This window comes from Thamnophis sirtalis, unplaced genomic scaffold (assembly GCF_051295495.1).
Source record: "Thamnophis sirtalis isolate CommonGarterSnake01/CBP01778 unplaced genomic scaffold, rThaSir2_p1.2 scaffold_5, whole genome shotgun sequence".
Classification (NCBI taxonomy): domain Eukaryota; kingdom Metazoa; phylum Chordata; class Lepidosauria; order Squamata; family Natricidae; genus Thamnophis; species Thamnophis sirtalis.
Window position 1 is genome coordinate 115,745,638 of NW_028261385.1, and position 23,738 is coordinate 115,769,375.

The 23,738-nt window shown below is 39.8% G+C and overlaps 1 protein-coding gene across 1 annotated transcript in view; it reads right to left on the bottom strand.

Annotated features, from left to right (window-relative positions):
• Nucleotides 1-23,738, bottom strand: part of LOC148045596 (germinal-center associated nuclear protein-like) — a 77,340-nt gene that overhangs the window by 18,242 nt on the left and 35,360 nt on the right. Inside the window, exons 13-20 of the mRNA XM_087716676.1 lie at nucleotides 22,761-22,933; nucleotides 21,635-21,735; nucleotides 14,260-14,391; nucleotides 13,493-13,606; nucleotides 12,464-12,616; nucleotides 6,909-7,106; nucleotides 5,210-5,278; nucleotides 4,402-4,536 (exon numbers count right to left, since the gene is read on the bottom strand). Coding sequence (XP_087572802.1) covers nucleotides 4,402-4,536; nucleotides 5,210-5,278; nucleotides 6,909-7,106; nucleotides 12,464-12,616; nucleotides 13,493-13,606; nucleotides 14,260-14,391; nucleotides 21,635-21,735; nucleotides 22,761-22,933 — 1,075 coding nt within the window. The remainder of the gene's footprint in view (nucleotides 1-4,401; nucleotides 4,537-5,209; nucleotides 5,279-6,908; nucleotides 7,107-12,463; nucleotides 12,617-13,492; nucleotides 13,607-14,259; nucleotides 14,392-21,634; nucleotides 21,736-22,760; nucleotides 22,934-23,738) is intronic.

Below are 23,738 nucleotides of genomic sequence, written 5' to 3' on the forward strand. Positions count from 1 at the left end.
TACTAAGCTACCTTTAATGAAGCTATTGAACTTTATTTATATAAAATTGATAGCACTCTTAGCCTACAGACTATCCAAAGATAGCCGTCTGCATTGGCTAGTGACATTGATACTGCCTCTAAGTTATAATCCTCTCTTCCCTGTTCTGCATTTATAAATCACGAACTGTGTTCAAAAGCTAGCCTGCAAACTATAAACATGCAAAAGGCTATCCACTTTTCCAGGGCATAATGATTTTGTCTTAGAAAATTTATCTAGATTTAATCTAAAAATATGCAGAAAATACTTTCCAGACTCTTGCTCCAAAATTATCTGCTCCTGCCTCTCTAATTTAGGAGCATATAACCTGAAGAGTTTAATCAAGGTTATCGGGAGTGCAGCCCTCAGAATCCCTCCCAAAGGTAATGTTCAATGTGACAGCATTAGGATAATAATATATGGGAGGAAAATAATATTATCATTAATTGAACTTAATTTTCATTGAATGCAAATATAAATTAAATATTTTACTTTTTAAATATTATAGGAATGTTGGTCGTTACCTGAACATTAGTTTTCTGTGTGGATGTAGGAGGGGCTACGCATGGGTATCAACACAGCCTAATTGGTCTAGACACTGAGGGAATTTCTTAGCCACACCTCCTCCTTTCCTTTGGTTCCCAGTTTTCCATAAGTCCGCAGCAAGCAGTCCACTTGAAAGGCATAACAAGACAACCAGGCCATCCCCAGCCCTTCACCTAATCACGACATCTTGCTATGGAGAGATGTAGCCCCTCCCACATCCACACAGAAAACTAACGTTCAGGTAAGGACCAACATTCCTACTTCCTGCGTGTGATGTGGGAGGAGCTACACATGGGACGTACCCAAGCTATCATCCCTAGGGAGGGAGTCTAGGACGTAGAAGCTGGGGTGGCTATTGTATTTGTATTGTATTTATTTGTCTTGTATGCCGCCCACTCCCGAAGGACTCCAGGCGGCTCACAATAGACAAGAGAAGGGGGAAAACTAGACAAAGACAACACTTTAAAACAAAACCGCAACATTCACAATTTCCGTGGAGCTGGATGTTTCACAGGCTATCACATGTTGGAGAACCCTGTGACCAAAGGAAGCCTCAGCGGATGCCAAGGCATCCAGTCAATAATGGTGAATAAAGGGCGACGGGGTGGAACACATGGCCGCCCTGCAAATGTCCTTGAATGGAGCCCTGGTTGACCATGCTGCCACCTGGACCAGATCTGCAGTCTGGGACAACTGCACGGCTGTCAATTATCTGTGCTCGGGAGCCTATGACCTGCGCATCCTTGACAGCGCGCCCACCATTGGTACAGGATGAGCGCCCACTGAAGAGGCCTGGCATGCAGACGCGCCCATGGTATTATGCCAATACAAGAAACCATCATGCCCAGGAGCCGGGACAGGTCCAAGATGGGAACGGACCTTCTTGCGCGCACCTGCTGAACCAGGGTCCAGAGGCTCAATCGATGCTCCGGAGAGAGGAGGACCCATCCTGTCACAGACTCTATGATCGCTCCGAGATGAAGAATTCTTGTCGATGGGAACAATTACTTTTTGCGAAGTTCACGGAAAACCCCAATGCTTGCAATGTCTGGCTAGTGAGCTGTAGATCGCGCCGTGCCCGCGAGGGAGACTGGGCCTGAACTAGGACATTGTCGAGGTAGCATTGGAGTCTCAATGGAATAGACCGTAGGTGAGCCGCCAATGCCGCCAGGTCCTTTGTGAAGATGCGTGGGGCTGAAGCAGCCTGAACACAAGAGCCCTGTACTGAAAGTGGCTTCCTCACTGAGAGAACCTGAAATATTTGTGGTGATGGAGAAGAATCTATATGTGCAAATAAGTCTCTGTGAGGTCCACTGACATTAAGTGATCCCCCTTCCTGATCCCCTGCAAAATTGACTTCAGGGAGGCCATCTTGAAGCGCCTGTAAACCAGTTAAGCGTTCAGTCTCTTGAGGTTGAGGATCGCCCTCCACCCCCCCAATTCTTCGGAACAATAAAAAGATTGGAGTAAAACCCCAACCCCTGCTCCGCCAGCGGAACCAGCTCTATCACCTGGATCTCCAGGAGATGGCGAATGGCGATATCCATCCAGTGACTCCGATCCGAATTCCTTGATGGGGGAAAGGTCCTGAAGAAGTTCAGGGGAGAAGAGAGAAATTCTACCCTCAGACTGTCCCTCACCATGGATAGGACCCAGGCATCCGGGGTGATCTCGGCCCACTGATCCGCAAAAAGAGCCAGGCGGCCACCTATGACTCTGAAACTGGATCCTGTCCGGGTAATAAGGGCAAGAGTTCTGCCTATCTGACCTGGGCATGAAGTACCTCTGGTTCTGATAGTCTGGCTCGGGCGCCCTATGAGGGCTGTCGGTATTACGGCGCCAAACGAGACTCCACCCGTTTAGCAGTGGAGGGCAGCACCTTCTTCTTATCCTTATTCTCTATTAGGATCAGATCTAGGGCCTTCCCAAAGAAGGAGGAGCCCAAGTAAGGCACCGCCGCCAAAATCAATTTGTTCTTATTGTCCACCTGCCAATTCCGTAGCCAGAGGAGGCACTGGGCACTGACAGAAGTGGACAGGGCTCAAGATGCATACTTGACTGAGTCAAGCATAGCATCAGCAGAGAACTGGATTGCGGACATGATTTTGGTAATATCCAGAAGGAGGCATTCATCAGTCACTGGAATACGATCCCGCAACTGGCGCAGCCGTAAGACCGTGGCGCGGTTAAAATAGGACGCCACAGCCGCTGACTTAAAGGCCCATGCAGCGGCCTGGAAATTCTTATGTAAGGTAAGTTCTGCCCGTCTATCCTCAGGTTTAAGGTTATTAGCAGCGTCACCCAACACTATGTATGGTCGAGGAGGTAGCCAATGCTGCCACTGGCGTATCCATAGAAGGGACCTGGAGAGCCTGTGCAAAAGTCTGATCAATATTATAGAAACGACGGTCGTTGCTCCCTAGATTGGGAAACGCTGAAGGCCACTGCTTCTTCACAACCTCCAGAAAAAGAGGAGGTACTGGACCTCCTCCTCATCAGACGATGTAGCTGAAAACATGGCCTGATCTGGGTCCCGTGGCTTAGGAGCCCCAGGGGTGTCCCACCCCAATTTAGTGGTGGCCCTAGCCTTGTGCAGGAGTGTTTTGAAATGCGAAGGAGCAAACAGGCCCGGGAAGGGTCAGGAGGAAGAACCTCATCATCATCAGAAATCCACCTCACGCTGGGCGTCCTCTCCCACCACAGACCCTTCGCTGACCATGGAGGGGGAGCGGGCCCTAGAAGCCTCCCTGGAAGAGGCCCCCTGACCTGTGATCTTTCACGGGGTTCCCTGTGGCCTAGGGAGTGGGCCCCTTGAAGCTTTAACCCAGAGGCTATGCCCTTAGAAATGGCTGAGGCAATAAGCCTCCTGATGCTTTCAGGAAGAAGCTCCAGATTTTCCGATAGCCCATGTGGCACAGCCTCAACAGGGGCCAAAGTAGGGGGAGGGAGATAATCCCGGGAAGTGCCCCCAAGAGGGACTTCCCTAGGAGATGGAGGGGAAAGGTGAGACCTCCTGTCTATGGTGCTGAAAGCCCTAGCAGGAGACCCAGTAGAAGAGGGAGAAGGGCTGAAGCCCCTGACTGGTGATCTCGGTCTGTGCAATGGGCTGGGGCCCCTGGCATGCTGTTCCTGCTGTCTGCCGGAAATCCCTCGAGTGGTTGCCCTAGAAGGGCATTGGGCAGCCAGTTTGAAGGTCGCTGCCCTGGTCCAGGGCCTGGGGTCGCTCTCCTCTGCCCCCGCATCCTTTTCTGGTGATCCTGGCCCAGTCCCACATCACACACAGGAAAACCACCCCTTAGATTCAAAGGTGAAATGAGGACATGAAAAATTGAAGGTTTACTGCTGGGCAAGCCATTCCTATGGAGGCCAGCCAGTATAATACTTCTTCCTGTTCTTTACCCATGAGTTTGGAAGACAGGAGGCAATAATGAGAATTAGCCTCTAAATATTAAAGATTTTTCTCCTGATAGGAAAACAATGGGCAAGGCAAGGCAAAAAAGCACATGTGCTTGCTTCCTACAGCAAATAAAAAAGCTCTCCTTGGTGATAGAGAACTCTGAGGAATTGAAATGTGGCAAATGAGCCAAATAAGTGAGAAGTTAGTATGCAGTTGAAAGAAATAGCAAAAGAGGTTTTAAAAGCAGAACAAACATTGTTCTAGAAGACTGAAATTATGAACAATGTACTTAGGAGCTGAAACGCTTCTTTAGACAGCAGCATATTATTACTAACAAGATATGAGTGGGAATAGGATCAACAATATCCTATTCAACCTGAGAACTGCACAAGCAACACACTAACTCTGACTCTCTTGCACTGTCTCAATTCAAGCAGTACCTGCTACGATCTTCAGCAGGATAGTCATCATAACTTGGCAACACCAGCAGTGCTTTCCAAAAGATCTTTTCTTGTTGCATAGGAATATTTTCAGCAATTAATGATGGTAGATCTAGTGGACTCCATGCTGTATCTCTGAGACACACAACATAATATTAAAATATGTAATCATATTCAATGTAGATTGTATTTCCTTAAAGAGTGTTTCAAGAAAAATAGATTACTTTAAAACAAGGCCATTTAAAATCATTTACTTTAATAAATAAGAACAATAAAAATAAATCTCTTGAAAATTTGTTTCCAGAACAAGCCTCTGTAATTAATTTAATAGTTGCTACAAGAATCATCTTAATGGTTTATTAAACAATGGTTAAAACATACTAGTTTATAACTTGATTTTCCCCCCTAAAAATATACTCCAAAGCATTAGGGCATGTAAAAATTCATTCTTATAAAATCTTGTTAAAAAGGACTTTTGCAGGTCATGTACTAGATGAAACATGTATATAATTAGCAGTTGTCTAAATGCATTTTAAAACTCATTGTACAGAGAGAAAACTGAGGAGTTTAGGGGTCAGGGCAGTCATTTTTTTACTTTTTCCCTGCATCTTGTCCAGTACTCCACTTCTGGTGACATATGTAACAGAAGGATCTCTTCTCTGTTCAAGTGTCATAAAGCTTATTTCTTTTTGGTTCAAAATATATTATTCTTAAATGTCTCATGACTTTAGTTATATTAGAATGATTGATGGTAATCTCAAAGCTTTCAGTCTTTGTTCTAAAATAATGTAATTAAAATCCAACATACTGTAATAATTGCTGATAAAAATGCTGTACTTTCATTTGGTGGATGGTCTTGTTCCGCATCCATTGAAACCTGAAAATAAATACCAATGTATGAATCACTTCTTTATATCAATCAGCAAACATTTCTCATTCATACCTAGCCAACAGCTGGTGTTCTTTGATTTGTCAAATTTATAAGAACCTGCATCTAACATTCAACTAAACTCAAGAATAGTTTCTTATTTCCTGATATGATGCAACTACAAATTGTTATAATGCTGTTATTTATGCTGTGAACAAATCCAGTATATCTTAGAAAAATATCTGCTAATTGTCAAAACATTACAGATGTAGATATAAATTAGAAGTAAACATTATTTGCCATGCAAAGAACATCTATCAGTTTAAAAAGTCCCCCTGTAATATTTTCTTTGATAGAATAACATAGCTGTACTGTATTTTATTTTTATTTTATGCTGAGTACCAACTCTGACCATACCCAGGCCTTTTAAGACATTAAAAAAAATGGTAGGACTGAATACAAATGTAAACATTATTAAAATCTCATATTGGGGGACAAGTAATAGTAAAAGCAAATCAATTCATTTCAAGGACACCTCTCTCATGATTGATTCACCACAATTATATAGAGGTAATCCTCAACTTACTATCACAATTGGGACTGCAACCTCGATCGTAGAGCAAACCAGTTGTTAAGTGAGACATCATGTGATTGCCCAAGTGACTACTTCAATCTCTTGCACTCTTGGTTGCAAGTGACCATGCAGGTTGTTAAGCAGGGTCCCAGGTAAGAGCAATGGGTATCTCAGGTATTGTGGACCTCCCAGGACTTTGGGCTGAGGCACTCTGGGCTCCTTGTCTTATTGTGCTGATTCTCCACTCTTTGCTTGACTTTTGTCTCTAAGTTAAGGGGTAGCTCATTTCCCCCTCAGCCCCTTATTTGGAGTCTTATACTCCAAAAAATATGGCATCACTCTGAGAACTCCTTAAAAGTTACAGAAAGTGCAACTGAAGAATGAGGAGAAATGTATAGCTCTCAGGGAAAGGATATTGGAAGAATAGCAGAGGAAATATCCTGCTCCTCCCATTTCAAACCGCAGGTCTCCCCAGACAGGCTGCCCTATAAATGACACATTGTTGGTTTGGATCTCAAAGCGTTTACACAAGCAGCAAGCAAAATGCTTGATGTAGATGCATCAGAAATGACTGGCCCTAATTCTCTGCAGCATATATCCTCCAATATAGAAAGACAAGGGAAGTGATCAGAGAGAAAAAATGTGCCAATTCCTTAGGATAACATACAAAGCATCGTGAGAAGTGGGAGTAGGAATGATATTGTATCATTTGCATGATAGCAATAGCAGTTGCACTTATTATATACTACTTTACAGTACTTTACAACTCTCTAAACAGTTTACAGAGTCTATTGCCCACAACAATCTGGGTCCTTATTTTATTCAATTCAGAAAAGGATGGAAGGCTGAGTCAATGTTGAGCCTGGTGAGATTTGAACTGCCAAATTGCAGGCAGCCGGCAGTCAGCAGAAGTAGCCTGCAGTACTGCACCCTTAACCACTGCGCCACCATGGCTCATGATAACACCATGTTGGACATATCATCATCCTGATACCATCATAACATGGGGAGGAAAGAGGTAACTGCTACATGCTGTTCTTTCATGTATGTGGGGACAGTACTTACCTCAGGCAGGCGGTACCAAGAGTCCCGGCATGTCCCAAGTTCACAATTCTTTTAATTAGATGCTCCCTGGCAATTGGACACTCTGCAGAGGGTGAAAGGGCTTTCAATTTATCTTTTGGGTCTACATAACATGGTGCTGCTGGGAACGCTCTCATCTGTCGTTTCAATTTCTTTCGGGCCAAAACAGCTTCTTTCCATCTTCAAGAGAATGTACAAGTAAGGTTCATTGACTGCCAAAATACACAACTTGTAGAACTATTATTTTTACTTTTAAAACAATGCAGTACCGCAGAGTTGAAGTGACCATACATTCACTTTATACACAATTAGTCTCAACCATTAACTATTAGCCTACTTAGTGCATTATCTATCGTTCTGTCCAATCACAATATATACAGTTTGTTCCAGTCTTGTCACCTTGTCTTATACCAATCATAAAATCTGTTCCAGACTTCAAAATATTCTGATTCCCCTTTATTTTTAAGTTCAAGAGTGAGCCTATCTGATTCTGCACAGACCAACACTTTTCTGATTATATCTAGCTCTGATGGTGTATTTTCTTTTTTCCAATACTGCGCATATTATACATGTATAATTAGATAGAGTACATTTTTCTTAAACCTCTCCAGTATTATTCCTAGGAGAAAAATTTCTGGTTTAAACAAAATATGGTCTCCCACCATTTGTTCCAACCATGATTGAATCATTTTCCAATATCTTTTGGCCTCATTACACATATGATAAAAAGTGCCTGGTGTTTTTTTACACTGCCAACAATTTGGGGCCAGATTTTTAAACATTTTGGAGAGCCGTGCTGGGGGAAGATGCCATTTGTAGAACATCTTATAAAGATTTTCTTTATACGCTGTAGCCAAAGTTAGTTTCCGATTAAGTATCCAAAGTTTTTCCCACTTAGCCAATTCTACATTATAACCAAAATTTTTCGCCCAGGCGACCATAGTTTCTTTGACATGTTCTTCCTCGAGTTTATATTCCAATAAAAATCTATACAGCACTTTGATCAACTTGTTTTGTCTCTAATCAAAAGTTTATCTAATACTGTGTAATCTTTAGCAATACCTTCCTTTTTCCTGTCCTGTGCAAACCTTAATTGTATCTGTAAATAAGACCACCATTCTACTTGTACCCCTTGTGATGCCAATTCTAATCTAGTTTTAATCTCCCCCTGTCTGTTCAATAACTCTTTATATGTAACAATATTTTCCATATTAATTAAATTTGGGTGTATATATGCTTCCAGCGTAGATAGCCAAATGGGTGTTTCGGTATAGTGGTTGTGTTTAATTTTGTTCCATATTAATAATAGGGGCTGTCTGATATAGTATCTATTGAAATATTTATGTGCAGATCCTTTTTCATACCACAGAAAGGCATGCTATCCTGCTTGGAGGTCATGACCTTCCAATTTGAGTAATCTTTTATTTCTCAACATGATCCATTCTTTTAACCATGTTAGGGTGGCCGCGATATAATAAAGTTCCCAATATGGTACGCCAAATCCTCCTTTTTCCTTAGTATCTTGCATGGCTTTGAGTTTTATTCTTGGTTTTCTTCCCTGCCAAATAAATTTTGAAACCAACTGATTCAAATCCTTAACAAAACCTTTTTCTAATTTAATTGGAATATTCTGAAATAGGAAAAGAAATTTTGGCAGTACATTCATTTTTATAACCGCAATCCTATCCATCAGGGACAATTGTAGATTTTTCCACCTTCCTAGGTCTTTCTTAGTTTTGTTGATCAGATTAGTATAGTTGTCTTCTTTGATGGACACACACTTCGCAGATAAGTGTATACATAGATATTTCACTTTTTTAACAATTTGGATACCCAATTTCTTCATTAACTCCTCTTTCAATTTGGATGTGATATTTTTAACCAGCATTTTAGTCTTTGTCATATTTATCATTACACCCGCTACTTTCCCATATTCTGTCAATTCCTAGATAAGTTTCATACCAGACGTTATAAGATCTTCTAACACAAACACTAGATCGTCCGCAAAAGCCTGTAACTTAAATTGTTCCTTTTTAATTTTTAGTCCCTTTATCTGTTTCTCTTTACGTACATTCCTAGCTAAAACTTCTAAGGTTAATATAAACAGCAGCAGGGATAGGGGACAACCTTGTCTTGTAACTTTCTGGATTGTTATACTTTGCGTTAATTCACCATTAATTATTACTTTGGCATTTTGATTTGTATATATTGTTCTAATTCCATGTGTTCCAATTGTTGATGCAAGAATTCCCAGTTCACATTGTTGAATGTCTTTTGGGCATCGAGAAAAAATAGTGCAATCTGTTTTTCATTATGTACTTCATAATATTCGAGAATGTCCAGCATAATTCTCATATTGTTTTTAAGTTGTCTTCTGGGGAAGAATCCATTTTGATCTTTCTTCATTAAGCATATCTTTTATTTCCTCTGGAATCTTTGGCAGATCTGACTTTTCCAGATATTGTGGTATTCCTTCCTTTGCATAGTCTCTGTTTTCTCTATATAATTGTTATATAAATGTAAGTGTGCTTCTTGTTGCCCTTATCTCTCTCACTTCTCTTGGTTCTTTCCCCTTTTTTCTCTAAAACAACTTCTTTCTCCTTTCTTGTCTCCGCTAGTTCCTTTTCTCTTCTTATCTGTGCCCTAAGTCCTTGCATCCTTGTTTCCAACAGTTCTCCTTCGTCTTCCTCATCCTCCTGCCCAACCAGATTATTGTAGAAATCTTCCGTTTGTTCCACTGTGTCTATTCTGAATCTTCTATCTCTCCAAGTTACCAGTATACCCTCCGGCATCAACTATCTGAAGTAATTTCATATTCATTCATCACAGATGTTAAAAATTGATAGGGCCTTCTTGGTTCTGATTCTCCTCGGTACATGTTTTAGGACTGTTAATTGTCATTGATTATGTGCTATGGGATCCTCTCTTGTTCTATTCAGCACCTCGTCACGTATTGATTTTTTAATGAACTTTACATGGACTTCTCTCGGGAGATTATTCTTTTTTGCATAGTTTGTCTGGATTCTATATGTCTCATCGATCTCACTTGCCATCTCATCCTTTCCTATTCCCAAAGCTTTTGCCATAAGGTCTGCCATCATATCTGGTAAATCTTCGCCTTTTTCTTCCTTTACATTCTGAAACCGTAGAAATTGGGCCGCTTTCTCCTATTCTAACGTAAGGTCCGTTAACTCAAGTTCTTTGTTTACCTGGATCAGCCTAGAACTCAGCTCCTCCATTTTTTTCTCCTACTTCTCCAACCTTCCTTCTATTATGTTTATTCTTTGTTCATTTTTATTGATCTGTTTCTGGAACTTCTCAAATTTATCATCCATCTTCTGGATCCTCTCCTTTAGTTCTCCAGTATCATTTCTTATTTCTCTGATATCCTTTTTCAGTTCTTGATGGTTTTAGCCATTGTCTCTTGCATAGTTTGTAATATCATCTGAAGCTCCTTGGTTGAATTAGATCTTTCTCTCTGGAGCATATCCTCAGAGGATCTTTGGTTTGAAGGACTGGCAGCCACTAAAGACGGCTGGGATGGTGGCTTCCTCCCCTTGCCAGTTTTCGTTAGATTTGCAATGCTTGTCATTGTTTGAAGAATTGGATCCCTAATTTAGATATTTTCCAGAACTCCCACTTTCTTCTCTCACTCGTAACTTCCTCCAGTCTTTCTTTCTTTCTTCTTTATTTCTTCCTTCCTTCCCTCTCCTTCCTTTCCCTCTCCTTTTCTCTCTTCCTCTACTCAATAATCAATTTTAAGGGGTATTAAGGGGTAGTATGATCAATGGATTCGTATATTATATGAAAACAGTTATCATAGGATAGAAAGAGAATGAGAGAGACTTCCTCTCATGTATCATACTTATAGTATTCCTATATTTCTATATTTCTATCAATCTATTCTATTAACCTAAGAGTAAATTCTAAGAGTGAATTCCTTATAATTACTGATTATATTGTAATCAAACCATCTCCTTAATTAATCAATACTAATGCCAATAATGTCAAAAATGGTGGAATTAATAATCTTAATAATAAACCAATGACAATAACAATATGTTCCTTTGATAGTAGTCTTATAACATTAATTCCTAACCTTTAAGTTCAACCTTACATATGACCCTGCTGAATTAAGTGATTATATAAATATTCTGAGTCCCCTTGGTCCGGTAAATCTTCTTTCTCTCTCTCCAATCGTTTCTTTTAATAATGTTCAAAGATTAACATCAATGTTCTCGAATAGTCAGGTCTCTTGTTATCCAAGGGGTATAGTCACCAAAAGTTCTGTTTTCTCTTAAGGTATACCATGGGGGGAGGAGGGATTCCAGATTTCGCCAGTAGATATCACTCTTCCACAAGTTAACCAGATACAGACTAACAAGATACAAATGCCACGAGTAAGCTTCTTTCTTCTTCAGGCCTTCAATAGTTAACTCATTTCCCTCTGAAGGTATCCATGTTATCGGAGTTATTTACAGACGGACTTTGTTGTGTTAACTAATTGTTTAGATTCCTTTGTTGTGTTAACTAATTGTTTAGATTCGGCTCCTCAGACAGTTCAGAGAAGAAAAGAAAAAAGTCTTCAGTCTTCGCTCAGCGTACTATTGCTGTTATAAAGGGGGGGATAGAAGAGGGGGGAAAAACCACCCCACTCCTTCTTTGAGCCCCTTAGTCTCTTGAGCTGTTTTTGGAGTAAAAATATCTTCCACCAAGATCAGGAATCTGATAAGCCACTCGTGACTCCTGCTCTGTAATAAATCCTCGCTTACTTTGAATTGCTATCAGCACACTGGGACGGTCTTTACAGATCGCTCTCTTCCACGCCCGAGGTTATGAAGGAAATTTCAAGCGCAGACCATGAACTGCCATCCTATGGCCCTGCCAAACCAACCTTCTCTTCAGATTTCCCTACAGGAAATCATCGGTTTACAAAAGTCTTTCAAGAAACCTCTCCAGATACCAGACCCAGTTGCTCTTCACAGAACTCTCCATTCAAGCAGCCATTTGTTCTGGCAGCTAGCCCCCGTTATGTGTCTTTCTTGTTGCCTTCCTAGGTTAGTCACCTTAAAGAGCCACCTGCATGAGATGGACAGCTATAGAGAGAGAATGAATGAATGAATGAATGGCCAAGCTTTTTTCTCTCCAACCAGACTGCATATAAAGTTTCATCTTTGGATTTAGTCCCAAATCCCATTTAAAAGTTTATCTTGGATGGACTTGTTAGGCAAAAGTAAGAGTAGCTAACTTTACCAGCATTGCAACTATAAATTCAGAGCAGACCAGGCAAACACATTACGATATGTAAACTATAAATGACAATTAGAGATCACAGGATAATTTGCAAGGGAAGTACTTCCATGATTTAAAACTTAAGAGACAAGTTTTGTCATGTAGTTATGTCTTGTAAAATAAAATTGCAAGAATAATGAAAAGATTTTACACATCTTATCCTAAGCTTTCTAGTGGAAGAAATGTGATATAAGTAAGAGAAAAATTAAACTTCTTAACAGCCAACTTTAATACACTTGACATACCTTTGTAAGTATTTGCAAAAGCACTGAAGTTCTTGCAGGGTCTCCTTAGAATTTTGGAAAATTTCATTCTCCAAAAATGCATCCATCATTTCAGCACAGATTTCCTGTGAACACCGGATGATGCGTGCCTTTTGATCTATCTCCACAGCACACCTAAGATATAATAAATTAATTTAACAGATATTTCAAGATAGATTATAGCACTTCTGGTGTTCTGTCATACGACAGATGATTAGAATATTTCATTTCAAAGAGCAATTCAATAACTGTTTAAAAGCAAAAGTTATGTCAAATAAATTAAATAACACTGTTGATAAGAACTGCTGTATAGTTTAAATGGAAATTATTGATCACTGCATATAAAGTATCATGTTTCTAGTTCTGCAAAATTGAAGAAACAAGCCTGAACAAACTGAATTAAGAAATGGACTTAGATAAGTTGAACTAAATTATCATTTGTAAAATAAAAAGAAATTATTTATTATTGCTGCATTATGAAAAATATTCCGGTTTATAAACAATGACTGTGTGAGAAGAAAACAACTCAGAAAAGATCTCTTTCTCCTCCACAGTTCCCAATGCATCCCTGCTTCTGAACAACTTTGCAAGGGGAAACTGTTGAAATCAAGGTTGAGAAAATTCTCAGTTTCTTATAAGTGGTTATAGTAATAGCTATCTTTTATTTAAAAGCCTAAATCATTATGTTATTAAAAACAGGGAAAGTCCTAAACAGAAAAAAGAAATGTATTTACTTAGATGCTCAGTTGGAGATAAATAGCCTAAGATGCATAGAACACAATACACAGTTCTGAGAAAAGAAATAAAAGTGCAACTAGCTGCTTGAAAACAGATATACATTTCATTACTGGAGCCAGAGTATTAGAAACATCCACAGTAAGAAGAATGACAAATTATAAAATGGCAGAAAGACAGCAAAAATAAGTGTTATTTATCCTAAGAACAAGTATAATAAAACTAATGATAAAGGCATAACAGTCAGCAAAGAACATGGTTCTACAACTCACGTACTTTAGTTCCTTAACTGAAATTTCTTGTATTTCTTGCTTTATTACTTCTTCCATCAGTTCTGCACCCAGTGATTTGCTTACCATTTGTATTCTCTCTTCTTTTTCCCTTTTTTGTCTAAGATGATGATGGAATGAATTCCAATCATTATATGTTAATAAAATTTCACCTTAATAACAAAGTTTCCCAATAAAAAATAGCTGCCTTATAAATAAAGTATTAAGTATAACTTATAGAAACATTACTAAGATACAATACTAAGTTTGTTCTATTTAAGTTACAAACTTTGGTTATGTTGTATTGTCTGTCTGTCTGTCTGTCTGTCTGTCTTGAGTTAGATCAAGAAACCATCTGTGTGCACTCTATTGCTCTGCACTAGTGATGTTTAAATAATTCTCACACAATTGAGAAATATATAAGAGGGAACATGAGAGCATGCAATCTACTCTTACCATTAGCAACCAGATTCCTCAGAGTATGAAGGGGTTCTACATATTAACTGATCTACATATGTATACAATAGCCAAATGAATAATTAACAAAGTGCATGGTGAATGGTTACTGTGACAGATTCAGGCAAACCTAACTATATAGGTAGTCCCCCAACAGTCATTGTTATGTATCTTTGCATGTCTAATTAAATGAATCTCTCCCTTTATCATCACATCTGATTGGCTCAGAGAACACAATACTGCAATATACTGTAGTACTGCAATTTGTACACACTGAAACTTTAAACTGTGTCAGAACAAATGTTAAATAAAAGTTACTTCTCTTTTTCAGCCTGACGTTTTTCTTCTTCAAATCTTTCCCTTTCTTCATTTATTACAACAGATGCAATCTGCCTCAAAATTCCAGACATTGCTTCTGTAACTAGTTCATTTATAGTAGCGTCAGAGACCCTATAAAAGAAATAAAATTCATTGTGAAGCCTTAATTGAAAGAACTAGCTGCGCATTTCTAAATTTTCTAGAAATTCACGAGCTCAAGACAGGTGTTTCTTATTCACTTGCACAACCAGTTTACATGTATTAACACATCAATATTAAAATAAAAGTTTCATCACCAAAATAAAAGTTACTTAAAATATGAGCTTAAAGAACCCAAATATTTTAGGTAGTATTGGTTTACCAGAAGAATCCCCTAGTACTATTGCTCACATAAGTAGAAATACCCAGCACTGAAACATCTATGTTTCATGGCAATGCCCTCTCATCCTTACCTGCCACTCCATCCCAAAAATCTCAGCTTTACCCAATGCTGATTTCTCCTCCTGCTCTGCCCCAATATTACACTGCTCCACTTGCTATTCCTTCAACCTTCCCAACCTTCCCTGTTTTCTCTGCCTTCCTACGCTTCTCTGGTCTCTCCTCATCCCATTCAAATATCCATAAATTCATTTTGCTTCCATCTTTTCTTGTTCACTTACTTCTTTTCATCTTGCAAAAAACAAGTACAACTTTTTAAAAGCTGTACGTTTTATGAGATATTTGCTTCTAAATAATACATACTGTAAATCTTATTTCCCTAGCAGAGTGAATGAGAAACTGTTGGTTTGGTGGGCCTAAGCTCATTGGCCTGAGAAATCTTGAGTATGCCAATTCCCTTATGACAGTGGTGTCAAACTCGCATCAAGTTGTCATCACATGATATATAGCGACTTTTCCCTAGTTTGCTAAACCGGGGGTCGTGGCCAGCATGTGACGCATCAGCCTGCAGGTCACGAGTTTGACACTCTGCCTTATGTTATCTTTTCCAGTAAAGCTGGAACTACTGTGATTGTAAAGACTGAATTATAATGAATACCCCCCCAACCCTTAATGGCTTCAACAGAGCTTGATATGCCTATTGTAGGTCCATTATCTGTTTGACTAATTTGCTTGCTGGACTGCTTATGAGGCTTCAGATTTCTTTTTGATGAAAAGTAGACTCGAGAATTTTTGTTATACATGCTCCCAGCAATATACTTACTTAGTAAGAAATTTGAGATAGGTAATTCCTAAGAGAGACATGCAAAATACATTCCCCTAAACTATATAAGATTGTCTTCTGATTTAGATGGAATTTGATTATTAATTTTTTATCCCACCTTTATTATTTTTTTAAACAAATAATTCAAGATGATGAACATACCTACCTTGTTTCCCCGAAAATACGACAGGGTCTTATTTTCTTTTTACTTACAAAATATGGCCTTGGGCTTATTATAGGGGAGGGCTTATTGTTTGGGGGTTGCCGAGCGGCTGCTCCCTTGCAAACTGGCTCCCAAAGAGCCGGGCACAGCCTCAGGGGCGAAGCAGCCATGAGGTGACCAAGCTCATGAGCAATCACCTGGCAAACCCCCTCTCCAGCCAGGCAGTGCGCCATTCACTGACCCAGGGGGTATCCCTAAGGTGCCAAGCCACGTGGCGTTCTGCCCACTCCCCAGCTCTCATGGCTTGGCACATTAGGGATACCCCCTAGGTCAGTGCATGCAGCTCTGCCGGGCTGGAGATGGGGGTTGCGCGAGCGCCTGTTCCACCCCCAGCAGGCATGCCTCCTAGCCTCAACATGTCCGGGCTCAACTCTCCCTGCAGCAGCCGCCGTCGCTGCCATGCTCCGAGCATAACGTCTTCTCTGGTTCCAAACTCCCAAATTCGGCTGAGTCTTCCAGCAGCGGCCGCTCTAGGAGTGCGCTCTATGGTTGTGGGCTGGCTGCTGGAAGACTCTCTGTCCGGAAGACTCTCTTGCAGAGAAAAGACGTTATGCTCGGAGTGCAGCGGCGGCGGCTGCTGCAGGGAGAGCTGGGCAACTGCCCCCTCTGGTCAGGCAGAACACCACTCCCCCAACCTAGCGGTATCCTGAAGGCGACAAGCAATGTGAGCGCCTTTCTCCCCCCTCCCCCCATTCCTGCAGCTTGGCACCTTCAGGATACCGCTATGTCGATGAGCAGTGCTCTGCCTGGCTGGAGGCAGGGGGGTTCTACAGGGGGTTTATTTTCGGGGGTGGGCTTATATTTTTGCCCACGCAAAAAATGTGGCAAGGCTTTAGTTTCAGGACAGGTTGTATTTTGGGGAAAACATGGTAATACTTCTCCTATTTGCCCCACATTGACCCTGTGAGGTGATTTGGGCTAAGAGATACCCAAGGCAGGACTAGAACAAATAGTCTCCTGTTTTTTGCCTAAGAAACCAGCCTAAAACCCTAAATCAATGGCCTTGATTCAGAGAAGAGGGGATTGTGAATGATGTATGGTGACTGACTCTAGCAAGGAGAGGCCTTTACCCTGTGCACACGTGCTTGTAAGTCTTTGCCTGGTTTTTGCTGCAAGTGCAATTCTGAAAATTGAGATTGTGAGTAGAGCAACCTATTTGTTTTGGTTTTATACCAACATACCGTATTTTTCGGAGTACAAGACACACTTTTTTCCCTCAAAAAATAGGGTGAAAATCTGGGTGTGTCTTATACACTAAATACAGCATTTTTTGCCTCCCCAAAACCCGCCCCCTTCACCAAAATGGCCGTGCATAGCCTTTAGAAGGCTTCTAGAGTGCTCCTGGGGGCTGCGGGAGGGAAGAAATGAGTGAAAAACAGGCCATTCCCCCCCTCCCACCCTCAGCAGCACTCTATAAGCCCCCTAAAGGCTAATTTTGATAAATAATAGGGCCGTTTTCATGAAAAACGGGCCGTTTGGGGAGATCTGCAGAGTACAAAAACTTTTTTTTTTAATTTGCCTCTTCAAAATCTTGGTGCATCTCATACTCCGGTGCGTCTTATATTCCAAAAAATACAGTAGGTACATGAAACTCTAAGCTATAATAAAGATACAGTAGTCCTTGGGCGTGACCCGACAATTGCGCGATAGACATATGCACGTCGACAAACTAGTGCCGATTAAAACGTGACGTCAAAATTGCACCCACAAATTCGTGACGTCAAAATCACGCCGACAAAAGCACGATGACAAGCACAATAAAATCGAAATTTTTTTAGGGTTAGGGTTATAACGTACGTATACACGGCCCACTATGTTAAAGGCCCAGCACACTCACTGGGCTGTCTATAGTTTGTTGATGATGCAATTTTGTCATTGCGCATTTGTCGGCATGATTTTGTCGAAAATCAATTAGCGATTTTGACGGCGCAATTTTGTCAGCACGCATATGTCTATCGCACATTTGTCGGTGAACCGTCCTTGGATTACGATGGCAAGTGGGACTGAGTTGTTCAGCAAGGACCTTGTGTGACTGCAACTTCCAACTTTCTGCTAATTTCCCCACTTACGTTGCTCATGGAAAGACAGCATGGAATAAGAAATTGTGATCATTTGACTATGGAATGCTGCCACATAGTAATTATGAGTGGGCACTAAGCACCCACATTGCAATCATGTGATCGCCAGGATGCTGCGATAACTCAAATGTTGGAAACCCCTTTCATTCAGCACAGTTGCAACTTTGAACAATTGCTGAACAAATGATCATAAATCAAAAACTATCTGTAGTTTTAAACATATGCTACTTTTATTATAGCTATGTATCAGAGGTGGGTTCCTACAGGTTTGCACTGGGTTAGGTGAACCAGTAGTGGTAATTTGGCCTGCATTGCCGAACCATAGTGGCACTGGCTGGCCACACCCCTGAACTGGCTCAGAACCTCGCCCTGCCTCGCCTTCGCCACATGCATCCACAGAACTGCCTCCTCCTGCCTACACACAGGTAAACATTTGTGGTAGCCTACCCCTCCCTCCCCGCTAGCCAGCATCTCCCGAAGTGGCTGCCATTGCAGCTATGGTGGGGATGTAGGGGGCATCCCGGCAAGCTTCGCAGCCGTGTGACTACAAAGCTTGCCGGGTCAGGCAGCACCCCTCCCCCTGCTGGCCAGCATCTCCCAAAACTGCCGCTGTTGCAGCAGGGGCGGGAGGTGGCAAGCTTACCAGGCTGGTGGCTTCAGGCCAGCGGCTTTGCCATTCCTGTCACCACAGCCCTCTCCTCCTGCCACTGCTGCTGGCTGGAGCTTGCCATCAGGATCAGTATTTGTAAGTTGATTTGCTCGACTGCCAGTTTTGGTCACCCCTGACCTTTGCTGCTTCCCTACCCCTTGCCCAAGTGGGCAACTCATTGCTTAATTAGTTTGTTAAGTCCCCATAATTCATAATTATATTTATGAATTGCTAATGTCACCGTCCTGAGTAATTCCCTTTGGAGCACTTTTCATTTTGACAACTTAGGAAAGAAGTGTGTTTTTTTGGGGTTTACCTGAATGAAATTCAGGAGTAGGCATCAGGGGAGGGTTAATTTGAAAATGAGCAGTAAAAGAGAAGCACATTTCTGTACATAACAGAAAGGAAAGAATAAGAAAACATTGAGAAGTGTTGAGGAGCGGGGACGGGCGGTGAGTCAGGGAATTCCAGATCAGAAAGATTGTTTTGTATTCCAGTTAAATTAGAACTGGTTCTTTGTGAAGGATCTATGAGAATTTTGGAATATTGGAATAAGGCACCAAAAATGCAATTTAATGGAGAGTGAAGTAAGATTTTACACAGGCAAGAAAAAATGTATAGAATAAGAGGTGCTTGGCTCAACTGAAAGTAACTGTGAGGCAGATCTGTGAGATGGAAACCTATCAAACAGATCCATCCTAGAAATAAGGCAGAACAATTAGCAAAATGAGATGCCTTCAGAAATTATGGTTATACCGTTACTGGAGGTTTTTAAGAAGAAATTGTCCATAATAGTACAGGGTATCATCTCATGCTTCAGCAGGGATTGGACTAGAAAACCTCCAAGGTCCCTTCCAACTCTGTTATTCTTTATAAATCTCTCCACTCGGTCTTACCAAGAGAATGATGATAAACAATATTTGGAAATGTATATCAGGCAGTCTTCTGACAGCAAAATCTCATCTTATTGGCTAGTATCAAGGGGAAGATGACTTTGAAAAAGCTTCTTCTCTCACCATAACATGCAAAATGAGGCCAAGCCACTCCCACCCGGTCACATGACCACCAAGCCACTCCTACCCAGTCATATAACCGCCAAACCACGAAGCCAGGCGAGGTGCCCCTCCATGCGAGTGACATCAATCTGGCCATGCCCACAGTCACATGACCACGCCCATCCAGGCACTCCCATCCGGTCACATGACTGTCATGCCACGCCCACAGAACTGGTAATTAAAAAAATTTGAACCCACCACTGCTATGTATTCATATATTGGTGTTTATGCCTTATTGGGAAAATTTAAGACTAGTGTCCTTGAAGTGAGTTCTCTTGTTAAAGACACAAAACTGCATACACTTTTCTTCTATCTATCTACAAAACCAGGGGTGTCAAACTCAAAGTATTATGTTGCAATCACATGATGTATTGCGATGTTTTTCCCCTTTTGATTCATTTGAATTAAAAATAAAAAACAAAGACAAGATCTGAACATAACAGTCAACATGACAAGCAACATTTTTCAAATTCAAAAGAAAATTTGATATGACCTCAGGAACATTTTAAAAGAGGAATTTAACTTCAAAATGCTAGGGAAGGAAAACAGGAGTAAAAACATTATTTTAATCAGATTTTATATCTGCTGTATAAGAAAAAACAGGACAGTATCTGATACAGGCCAACTAATCACAGCACAAGTAAATATAACTGCAGCATACAAAAACATTCAGCTCAGCCTGGGAAGATGGAAAGATGAATGTCTCATGAACCCTCATTCTGCCACACAGGAAAAATCAAAGTCTAAAAGTTTGAGGTCCAATCTGAGAAATAATGTTCCTATATATAAAATATGATCTTCAACACATACACCCCAAGAACTAAGAATATAGTATGAAATTTGTAAAGAAAAATGGCTAATGAAAAATATGAATGAAAATATGGTCAGTTATCCTTACGAGGCTAAAATGAGGATAACAGACTTCTTTTGCTATGAAAATAGAAACAGGACATACCATGCATGTTCTTATATAATTTGTTTTTTATCTATTTTATTGTAAGCCTCCCAGAGTTATGTATATGGCTATATAAGAAAAATAAATAAATATACTATTGCATTTAAGCTACAATTTTTTTTCCAGCCAAACAAAATGCTGCATCATCTTGTCATCTGGCTGGTTATAAAGGAAAATCAGTATTAATTTAATTTATTTTTCTTGACATAAAGAGGTTACAGATGGTGTCAAAAATGCTTTTCTATGCAGAGAAAGATTTTACACAGTCCTATAGGTGATTTGTGTTCATCTAAGTAAATCTATTATAGAAAATATTTAACAGATATGTATGGCTTCCAAATTAAACCACAACTTTGGAAGGCTCTTACGGACAATAAAACCATAATACTATAAAACCCATAAAATTATAGCTTCCTTTAGCTTCCTTTTCTTGAACAGACAAGTATGGGAAGAGTTGTGCTGAAGTTGCAAAAGCCCTACGGATAATATAGAAACCCTGTTTAAAGAAGACTGATTATCTGAGAGATGAGTGACACAAAAAGGCCTTCTTGAAATTTTAAAGCAACAAGCCCTTCCTATCTAGCTAAAAGTTTAAAAAAAACTTCTCTCATTCACATCTAGCCAAGAAGATTTGGAAGATGAAGAAGTGAGAACAAAAACTCCTATGAAGAAAGAGAACAGATGTTAGTTTTAATGCCAAAAGGCTCAAGAGTAACAGAAAAGATTTCAATTGAAAGATACTACCTTCTGATACCTCTAGGCTTTTCTTTAATCAAAGAGATACTGATCCAGTACTGGTATGAATTATTTATAAAAGTTGAAACTTAAATTTTTCTGGATGTTCAAATTAGTATACTTCAAATAATAGTTTAAATTTTAAATAAAAATAATGATAAAGCATCAGACCAAAAGAGTGGCATGTCTCACGTTTTCTATAAATATAGAGCTAAATTAGAAAAGTTATCCAGTATCAACCCTTGATCAATGACTTATCCGAATCTTCTCCAACCTGAGCATGTTCATCTGCTAGAATTTTTAGTAAAAGCCTAGTGACATAATTTGGGAAGTTATAATGCACACGTTTGGAGCATGTCCACATTAGAGAAAGTTGCACTAACTTATTATAGTATTCAGGATATGTCTACAATGACAAATGAGCAAACACCAATACCTGTTACCAAAATATCATTAAAAACAATAATATCTATACATACCATATTGCTGTTTGTACATAGTCTGCTCCTGCACTGCTGATTTCTTTGCATTCTTCTTCTAGTACCTCATACATAAGGTCTTTAGCTATTTCTAAAACGTCCTGACATTAAGAACCAAGAGTAACAATTAGCCTTCATTCAACACTGTTTTAGCACATATTTGTAAAACCAAGACAAATAAAATAGTACGGAACATGGTAGCAAAATATTAAAACTCAAATATTTGATGAAATAGAGAATGTAAGGCAATATTACAACACAATACCAGTACCCAGTCTCTTCTCAGGGTGGTGTAAAAGCCCAGAAAGTTTGCCAATTTCTATAGGAAAAACTGTAATGAAACTTTCTGAATTAAAGAAAGGGAAAGTGGAAAAAAATGAAAAGAAGGTTAAAACAGAACGCAGGGCTCTGCTTATGAAAACACATTTTTTAAGAGCAGGGAGACTGTTTTGCCTTCCAAGTATTCTGCAGAGAAAACGTATCCTGGTTTCAGAGCCAGCTTGATCTAGTGGTTAAAGCACCAAGCTAGAAACTGAGAAGCGATGAATTCAAGTGCCACCTTAACCATGAAAATCAGCTGAGTGACTTTGGGCCGGTCACTGTTTCTCAGCCCAACCCACTTCACAGGCTTGTTGTTCTGGTGAAAACAGGAGGAAGGTGTATTGGATGTTTGCTGCCTTATTTGCAAAAAAAAAAAGGAAGATAGGATGCAAGTAAACAAACAGCTGGAATTACCCTTCCATTTGTTATCCCTATCAAACCCAGACCCCTAAGGCAAGGATCAGAATCAAGTAATATAAAATCTTTCAGCTGAATGCAGAAGCTTTCCTCACATCTATTCATTGGGAAGAATAGAAAGGGCTAATGGCAAAGTTCTGTAGGAGGAAGAAAGTACAAGTGCTAGGAGATGCTGCATATTCTGAGGGATGGTACTGTATGCTCCATTTTGAGGCCAAAAAGACCGTTTTCTCAATCACTAATATTATTTTTACACCACAGTCTACCTTCAAGTTTTTCTAACTATGTCTCTTATATCAAGAATTGTTACATTAAAACAAAAATAGAGAAATAAAATTATTATTTTTTAAAAGGTGTGATAACTTAAGAAATGTCAGATGCTTCTTACCATATCACTATATTCAGGCTGATGCTTTGGTGTGGGAGACAACGGTTGTGAGATGGGCTGGAAGACGGACTCTGCAGAGGAAGGCACCAATGACGATGGGAATGGTCCAAGTAAAAATGAAGATTGAGATTGAAGTGCTTCCATTTTTACATTTTCCTCTCCCATTCTTGGTTCTGTAGGCAAAAACAGGCAGTAAAATATCAAGCTATTAAGCACAAGAAACAATATTTTCATAATTTTTAAAAATATTTCTTCAAGCCAGGGCAGACGCTTCTGAAAACAAGAGTAAAGGTATGGTTAAATGCAAAGGTTCAAATTCAATGTTTATTTTCAGAGATTTCAGGGAATTACCTCAGAAACCTGAACTGTAAAATATTTCTGCTTGTCAAAGAGACACTTTCTGTTATAACAGAGAATACCCAGCCAGATGAATTAATACTCAAGATTTGGAATGAATTATTTTCACATTAAGCATTTATGTTTAATTATCTAAATCAAAGAACATTCATATGTTAAAGTGACTATATCCCACTGAATTTTTGACAGCTTCAAATTATTTCAAAATACAGATATTTGATCATTTTAGCAATATTGATAAAGGGGATATAACAAATATGTCCTTTTATAGACAGTCCTTGACCTACAACCACAATTAGGATCAGCCATTGAGTGAAGCAATTGTTAATCTCTAGTAGTCCATTGTCAGCCATTATATAATTGCCAGAAACATAAATGCAAATTTGCATGTGGAAAAAGTAAGTACCCCTCCTACATTTATTACTACCTCAAATACCTATAAATTAGAATCCAGTGCACCAGAACAACTGAAAGTACTTAGAATATCGTTAAACAGTATCTGGGAGGATGTTAAGTTTGATTTGCTCATTGTTTTTGACATGAGTGATATAACCATCCTTAGCTCTTTGAGGTAGTCACAAAAACATTTACAGATAACTATGACTCTGGAATGATCGCCCA